Consider the following 8,873-nt stretch of genomic DNA (forward strand, 5'->3'; position numbering starts at 1 on the left):
CAGTCCTGAGTAAGTAAATATTTTTAAAGGAAAATAGGGAAATACTACTGCCTACTACTGAACTTGATTGTGCATAGAGTTCATGCTATYTGTTTAGATTAAAAGGCTGAAGTTGATTATTGCCTTCTGCTTGGCTTTTGCAAACATTGCTTCTATTTTGTTTCTAATGTGTACAATTCAAAAACATTAGTATTTGAAGTGTGTTCATGCTCAGTTTACTAAAGAAGAAAATAAAAAATAATAATAGTCAAAACTATAGTATAATGGAAAAATGTAAGCTATTTGTGTTGGTAGATAACCAGCTTTATGTTATCTTCTAAACATCTTGTAAAATATAGGGCAGATTTGGCTTTAAGTTAGGTTGAGTGCATTATTACACTTGATGAACTCATTAAATTTGATATTTAATATTTTTTGTTGCTCTGTTAAAATGAATCTTGACTGATAGCAGCCTCTCACAGAGGAGAGAKACAGCTGGAATTGAGTTATTAAAATAATTTGATTAATGAGACACTGAAAATTGTTTTGAAGCCACTTTTTCTTTCGTTTTCTATGTACTAATGAGAAATTTATTCCTGTGTTTCTATTCTAAGATCTAACTGCAGCGTGGGCAACTTTTTCTCAGACTAAGGCTGCTGTAAGTACTTTTTTCTTTTTTCCCCCCATCCTCACYGCCTTCAGTTAATGTCTGTAACATTTTTAACCAGAGTATTACTTTGCTCAGTGCTTTGATTTTAGGTAAGTGGAAAATAAGCAAATTTTTGGAGTACGTGGATGTTGGGTATTCAGATATTTGTATTCTTCTACACACAGCAGAATAACTTTTTACTACTCTAAGTTTAGTCTTGAGTGTAGTAATACCTGCAAAGTCTTGAGTATAATATTATCTTAACTCCGATTTAAGAAAGTGCTGAGTTCTCATTGTTCTGAGAAAATAAATCTCCCTTGCTTACCTAAAACAGTCAGACACTGTGTCCATACCAGTGCATTTCATAATCTTGCATGTTACTTTGAGCAATGGATTTGCTGTCTTTCTGTGAGAACTTAGGTGTTTACGATACCCTACTGTGTTTTCTAAATATTAGCTTCAGTGAAGCCAAACTACTTGGTTTTCTTGGGAATTTGACTTTTTTCTGTAGCTTTGTCTCTCTTGCTTGAATAGCTGAATATCAGTGTGGGGTTTTACATGTGGAAGCYTGTATCAAGCTCCATTTTGAGAGGAGTATTATATTTCACTGAGGCCAAGCATTAAGACTTTGAATGGCATGTTATTATTCATTTCTTCACAACAGTCTACTTACAGAAACACAACTATGCAGCAAAACCTAATGTAGGTAATCTTTTTTTAACTAATCTTTTTAATCTGATGTAGTTTCTGGTCATAAGACTGTTTTGCAACAACAGCATTCAGAAGTTGCTTTCAGCGGTAGTTTCTTTCTTTATGAAAACGAGGAAAATCTTACCATATAAGAAAAACCCTTTAGCTTAAAAATTGCAAATAATTTTAATTTTTATTACCTTCCATTTCTAGCTACGTCATATAGAGAACAAATTGGAAATATTTCCTACTAGCACAGCTGTATTCGATTCCGTCATGGACGCCAAGAAGCCCTGTGCTAGCACTAGCAGGAAGATAAGCCGTAAAGGTACGTATTATTTAAGATGTAGAGCGTAAGGCTGGGTAAACTCACTGCTTTCTGGGAAACCCTGTCTCCCTCCCCCCCGAGTTATCTCCTCYAAAGGATCTTTATTCATGAAGGTCTAACGTCCAGGAGAAACTCATKTTTCCTTCCCTTAGCTTGGGGAAAAAAACATGTTCTAATGCAGTCTTCTGGCTGGAGGCAGTGACAGGACTTGCCAGATACGTGAGTGACCACTGCTTAAACTACCTTGATACCTTATTTTTGTGGCATTTCAAGTAACAGCCGTATGTGCCTATGTTACATTGGAGTGACCATTTATATTTTCTGATGTTTGTCACCTGTTACACTCTGAAGGAATGCAAAGTCTGTGTTCATAATTTCATTTTAGAGGAGTATTTGCATGTAAGAAATTTTAATAATAAATTTTAGAGAACTCTAGTAGCTTGACTTTGGACAAAAACAGATTGACCTCTAGTGGCAACGCAGTCAGCTTGCTTAGATTTAATTACTTCTGATTAAGGTTTAAGCGTTGTTGTCTCTTTGTAAATATTTCCTTTGTTTCAAACATTTACTGCCTTGCTCCTACTATCTTGGGTCAGCTTTTTGAAAAAGAGAGGTAATACTTTTTGTGCCATTTTTGAGCATTGGTTGAACCCAAGAGCAACTGCTTTCTTGATTGTTCAGCCYCAAGACCCTTCCCTTCCTAGAGAATCAAGCCTAGAGCACGTTCTTTGGTTTCTGCTTCAGCTTCCCGGTCCTCCAGCCAAAATAAATCAAACAAGGAGAAGTCCTCACGCAGCCCTCTTCGAGCGACCACTCTTGAAAACAACGTGAAGAAAAGCAACCGTGTGGAATTTCGTGAGCCGTTGGCTTCATACAGGTTAGTGCTGGGAGAATTGACCATTAAASAAAAATATGCTAAGACCAGAACTAAGCTAACACCAAAGTTTTTGACAGCTCCTCAAAAGCTAATTTGCTCCCTCCTGCCACCTACACACATAGGCAGCATGTGTTGCTGGACAGGTGTCTTCCCTTTTAAACATGTTATAAATTAATATGAGTTTGAAGTTATGTGTGTGTAAAGGGGCTGCATCATCAAGATGACCTGGCTTTGGCCTTGGTGGACTGCTAGGTTTCTTACATATTTAGCTTCAGTAGCAACCACTGAAAATAGTATTTCCTCATGCTTTTTTCACCTGTATTTGGTCTGTTCTTCAGCATGAGTCCTGACACGTATTACCATAAGGCAGTGTAGATCAAGAATATCTATTACTAGAGATGTATTCAGTTTTCATTATGCATGTTTGTCTGTGAGAAGCCCCAAAACTAGGTCATCAAAGCAATAAGAACAGCTGGATCAAGGAGAAAAAGTGGCAGAGAATCGTGCAGGCCATAGAAAATGTCAGGGGGTGAAGAATGAAGAGTCTTTTTTTCTTAGYCTGGGTTAAGTACTGCAGCGAATAMAAGATGACTCAGAAGCTTAAGAATAAAAAGAGGGGGGGGGATCTATTGCAGAATTAAACTGGTTATAACTTGCTGTATTATCAGAGCATAGGGAACTTTTGCCATAACTTCTTCATTCCTTGTATTTTATCAGCAGTATGTGTTTTTCACATGGCAGGCTTTATCCCTGATGAATAGCTTGGTTGGGTTGGTAATGGTTTTTGGATGTTTTCTAACATACACTTAGCATTTTGTTGGAAATGTACTCCCAATAAAGTCAAACGGCTGCTGACTAATTAGAGTGGAGTTGAGACAGTGATATTTTTTAATTCCACTATATATCTRTTAAAAATTCTGTTATCCTAGCGCTTCGGTCAAAGTAAAAATGAAATGCATTTTTCTGCTTCTCATGTCAGCTGTAAGGTCTGTGTGTGTGTGTATACACACAATATATATATAAAAATATGTAAAATATGTTGAATGAGAGGATTTGTCCTAGCAAAAAAATATTTTCATTAGTTGATATTGTAAATTTCCATATGCTATAAATATTCCTCTGAAAAAATGGGTAGGGAAGATGATTGTTGAAAAATGCTTAGTGGTACTTAACTTGCTGAATTTCTGAGCACTCAGTAAGCTTTAAATTCATTGTGATACTTCTTAGTGGTTGTAGTGCCCAAATATAAAGCAAGGTGTTTTGGTGCAATTTTTCTTTCTGTCTGCTAATGAGTATGGTCTTGAGTAACTGTGCATGTGTGCATTGCTTTATTTTAGAGAATATGTGTTTATGWTGCATCTCATTTAAGTTTGTACACTTGTTTTTATTTAAAGATTTTTTTAATTGAAGGRTGACATTACTGCTTGCTAGTTTTATTTATGCTGTGGTTTCAACTCTTCAGCTTTATATGTAATGTTATTTAGATAGAGAGTGCAGAAAATACTTTGAAATTTTGAATAGAAAGCTTTTTCAGTTTTGTCAGATTGGCACTGTTAAAGGTATTGCATTCAAATTCTGAATAACTTACAGTGGAAAGTGAGCCTAGGAAGGTGTTCTTTTCGTTAATAGATGGTAGTAATTGCTGGGTTGGAAGGTCTACAGCATTTTGTTTCTGATGCTGTCTTTTTCTTCCCTATTTTATTTACATCAGGGATACCTATGGTTCTCCATCTTATCAAAGTTCTAGCCAAGTAGAGGCCAAGCGACTTTTGTCTAGTTTGGACTTCAGTGAAGCAGAAGGGAAGACTGAAATAGCAAGCCGTATGGTATATGACAGAGATGAACGGGATCTACACAGCAGAGATTTTGAAAGCCCAGGTTCTTCTGCTGCGGATGAGACTGTTGTTAGGTATTTGAATGACCGACCAGCAATTGACGCCTTGCAGAATAATGAGGTATTTCTTAAAGTTGCAACACCTCCAAAATTGGAAGAAGAAAAAAATAGTGGTTCCAGAGATGAGATTAGCACCAAAACTCCCGTGAGTAGTGCACCCCGGGACACTGAACGGAAAGGGTTCCCGCTGGCAGAGTCTTCCTCTTCTGCCACCAGTACTTCTGGTGCTCATAGGCTGGAAATTTTGAAACGGCGGCAGCATGATGCAAAATTGGAGAAGCTGAAGGAGCGGATTCGAAAGCAGTGGGAGCATTCTGAAGAGCTGGGTGGCAGAGGGCAGCACTTAGGACATGCTGAGCAACCTGTAGTCATCACAAATACAGAGAATGCAGTGACTCCCAAGGTCAGAAAGGTGGCAGCTGCACCTGCTGCTCCAGCATACAAAGGTACGGAGGTACAGAATTTGACTGTTAGTTACACGTGGAAAAGGAGYAGAGTTAAATTTCTTGAGCAGTATGTCAAGACATGGAAGTGACTCATAGTGGAGTTTGGGCAGTGCAGGAGTGGACAGGATCATATGCTCACAGAAATGAGCAAGAAAGAAAAGAAATTCTTGCCAGTTTTCAAAAATATACTTTCTTTTGAAATTCTTCCTGTCTTTTCTCACAAATTGCCMTAAAAAGGAGTCTTACTGTATTACTATTTGTGTTTATTTGGATATGTCTTTTTATGGTCCTAGAGATTAGTAACATTGTCTGTATTGCAAGATCTTTTTGCATTTTTAGTAATTCTTCCCTTCATCCAGTCTATTTTTCAGCTATTGGTAGGCTGGTATATTGCTTTCTTCTGTTTTATTTTTACAAACTGAAGTAGTTGTTTTTTTGCTTGACAGTTCYTTTGCACCCCAAAAAGGCTTTACTTATATTTTACAGAGTTGTTTTAAASTCTTATAATTGTTTACTTTCAGGTTTCAATCCTGCTGAAACGAAGATTCGCACTCCAGATGGAAAGGTCTGGCATGAAGAAGAATTTCACATTAGCCAGGAACTGTATAGAGATATAGCACTCCAGATAACAGGTGAGATACAAGCTGAATTTATTAAGCYGTGCAGACTTTTCTCTTAAGAGGCAGATAATTTACTTGGTACAAATCCACCAATTCATAGAAATAAAAAAATAAAAATAATAAATAAATAAATAAATAAGAAGTGAGTTTTAAATACATTGTACCTCTGTCCACAGGAGAAGTAACTGGCTGAACACTTAAAAATAAAAAATAAAAAAAAATAAAAAAAAATAAAAAAAAATAAAAAAATAAAAAAATAAATCCTTCTCTGAAAAGAGTCAAATGATGGCTTTTCTTTGAAATGAGAAGTAAAAAAAGGTTTTCAGTRAAACATTTTTTTGTTCAATGTAGTGATTTCTTTATACACATTCACTTGAAAATTATTTYCTGTTTAAAAGAATGAAACAAAGCTACTTTTGAGTTTGGTGATCCATATTCCTTATGGAAGCCGTTCTGATATTCTTTTTTTGCCATTTTTAACACCATTAAAGTGATCAGTGCACCGCATACTGCATGTTGAAGCCTAAGTTCTACTTTCTTCAGTGTGATGTTAACAAATTGTCAGTCCTGAAACTAATGTGAGAATTGTTAGTATGGCAGGGCTTTACTGGAAATGCACAGGTAGCTAAAGGGGAGCTGTGGAATATCTCTCAGAACTGCTTATTGGGCTRTGCGTTCAGCTGTGGGTGAAGGAGATAGTGTTATATGCCATTGAGTGGATGTCATGTTTCCTGATTGTAGAACTGTCATGTATTACACTAAAATAATCTGAATCCTTGAGATTCTTACTATCCGAAAGGCTTGCACCCAAGGACTTGTTCAGAGGTCTTTCCTGTGTTCCAGAAAACAAAATTCAGATGTATTGAGCTTTCTTTCAGAGAGGTTGGTTTCCTCTAAGAAAGTGGTTTCTGTTTTACAGAGTAATTAGGATAACTGCTGTAGTGCTATTATTACGTGATTTTTATTGGGGAGGGTCAGTAGAAGAGGTTTTTTTAGGTGATGAATTCATTTAATGACATAGTATTTTGATGCTTGAAACTGTAAGCAAAGATGTTAAAATTTGCTTTATCTTTGTTTTACRATTAAGCTGTTAGACGATCAGAACTTAATACGTGCTTTAGGCTTTTAGATTTACTGCTCCAAGACCCCGTCTTTATTCATTTTTTCACTCTGCAAATCTGTGCTATCGTTGACAACTCTTTTCTCTAGCCATCTAGGGTTGGATACCCAAGTGTGCTATTTAAYTTGCTATTTAATTTGCTAGACTGGTTGCAGTGAAGTGCTGTAAGATTGAATTGCTTTTGACTGACCAAGCTTGGGGGAGAAGTGAGGAATAAAAAGGAAGGGAATAGAAAATAAAATCTACCAAGGACCTCTAGCTTTGCCGCTTAAGGGATTACGTAGCAAAAATAATTTTTCTCATACGGTCAAAACATATTTAAGACCAGAGTAAAATGTGTTGTGATGGTATATCTGTAGCTTGCTTTGTGTGTTGCTAGTGATTGGTGTGGAAATGATTAGACTTCAGTTTTCTTTTGCTTGTACAAGTTGTCAAGGTGTTGAAGAATTTTTCGGGAACCACTCAAAGAAAGGTTTGTAAAGGGTAGCCACTTATTTTTCAATAAAGTTGTGCAAATATTCAACATTGGTCTATGCATTTAATGCCACATTTCTTAAGATTTCCAATTTATGTTAACTTTTTTTTATTAGTTTTGACAAACTTAATATGAATTATTCATGCACTTTGTAAAGAAAGCCGGAATCTTTTTTTTTTTTAAGTTTCATGTGTCCAATTCAACTGTCCAATTAAAAGGGCATTTAAATCACGCTTTCAGAGGACTTCTGTCGCTAAAAGCAAAGAGCTGTGTGCGTGTTCAGCTATGTGCCTATCCTGATGCCCATTGTAACAGCAGTAACCTTCAACTAAATTTAAGGCATGTGGGGCTTTGGGTGTAGGTAGTCAGTTGTATCAGAACTGTTCCATGCTCTCCAGTGCTAAAATAAGCTCTAATATCTCCACAAGTTTTTTCTTCCTCTAAATTGAGGCTTTTATATATAAAGTGTAGACCATGCAGAATACTTTACCTTGTTTAGCAATTAGTTTGGAGGATATTATTTGTCCTCCAGCCTTTCAGTAACTGTGTTTTAAAGATGCTCAGGATTGGCCTCACTAGAACAAAGTTCCTATGAGTAGAGTGAGTGGGAAGCAACTTGTGGGTTCTTATGGCTCTGGTGACTGTTCACCACTGAAAGAAGTGAAGAGACAATTTTGATTTCTGCAAGCACAGTCACTGAGGCCTCTGGCCTTGTATTTGATGCATTGAGTCTGGCTTCCTTGCACTTGTTGGCAGGTGAAAGATGACTGGAAAATTATGCAGAAAGAATATAAATAATATAACAAACTCTTTAAAATCCCATTCCCACATCTTTTAATGTTCTCTCTCTAATACTTCCTATGTGGGCATCCATCACAGGTTCAGCTGAAATTATGGATTGTAAAAGTTAGTGTTGGCATCTAAATAGTAAGGCTTCAAATCTGTCAACATTGTGTTGCTTCCAAAGATTATTTTAGGTTGTCTTCATGTTCTTTGTAGAAGAGGAGTGAACAAACCATGGTAATAGTGGCCATGTAGTTGTTTAGCATGCAGCTCCCCTTAAAATAGGATGAAGAGAAGAGCATCTGCAAAGCATGTAAACTGAAGTGTTTTAACAAGTCCTTAGAAATGCCCAGTGTGGACTGCTGTCTTGGAGCACAGGGTCTGCTTGTTCTTTCTGTGTTTGTCTCTGCTTGCGCTGCACCCGAGACAGCTGAGAAGCTCGCTCAGTGGGATGATGTGATTGCAAATCACATCCCTAGCTTCCTTTTTTGTTCTGTTTGCCCTAATGTACAAGCGATTTAGTAAAATATGATTTTTATTTCACCTTCAGTAAATGTTCCTGGCATCTCTAAGGTCTAATTGTATTGTAAGTGAGGGCTTAAGTGGTGGAGAGTAATTCTGCTTCCTTGGGTGCATTATGTGACAAGTTTTGCAGAAAGTGGAGTGTACGGGTTCTCGCTTTCACACCTAAAGGTAGATGAACGAATGAATGTGCTGTTGTGCATTAATGTGGAGGCAGCAGCCCATGTGTCTGAGTARTGAGGGAACTGTGTGTTCTTGGAGAATGTTAATACTGGAAATGTAATGTCTTCAGTAGAAGAGGACCAGCAGTTGTTCCTGTCAAACTGTAAAAAAATGCTCTTAAAATTGAAAAGGAACTTTGTAAAGCTTTATTGTGGCTGTTATCTATGGCTTTGCTGTGTTCTGGAGCACAGGTAAACCATAGTTGGTTCAGAATGTTCATGTATAATGTCTTAGGAAAAAAAAAAAAAAAAGATATACCACCAAAAAT

The 8,873-nt window shown here is 36.9% G+C and overlaps 1 protein-coding gene across 5 annotated transcripts in view; it reads left to right on the plus strand.

The window, feature by feature from the left end:
• CEP350 (centrosomal protein 350) overlaps nt 1-8,873 on the plus strand; it is a 67,999-nt gene that overhangs the window by 3,293 nt on the left and 55,833 nt on the right. For all 5 annotated transcript variants that reach the window (XM_085300968.1, XM_085300963.1, XM_085300967.1 and 2 more), the window contains exons 3-7: nt 594-637; nt 1,532-1,646; nt 2,391-2,523; nt 4,235-4,863; nt 5,385-5,495. In XM_085300968.1, coding sequence (XP_085157094.1) covers nt 594-637; nt 1,532-1,646; nt 2,391-2,523; nt 4,235-4,863; nt 5,385-5,495 — 1,032 coding nt within the window. The remainder of the gene's footprint in view (nt 1-593; nt 638-1,531; nt 1,647-2,390; nt 2,524-4,234; nt 4,864-5,384; nt 5,496-8,873) is intronic.

This window comes from Rhea americana, unplaced genomic scaffold (assembly GCF_003343005.1).
Source record: "Rhea americana isolate MKP2758 unplaced genomic scaffold, rheAme1 scaffold_17, whole genome shotgun sequence".
Lineage (NCBI taxonomy): Eukaryota > Metazoa > Chordata > Aves > Rheiformes > Rheidae > Rhea > Rhea americana.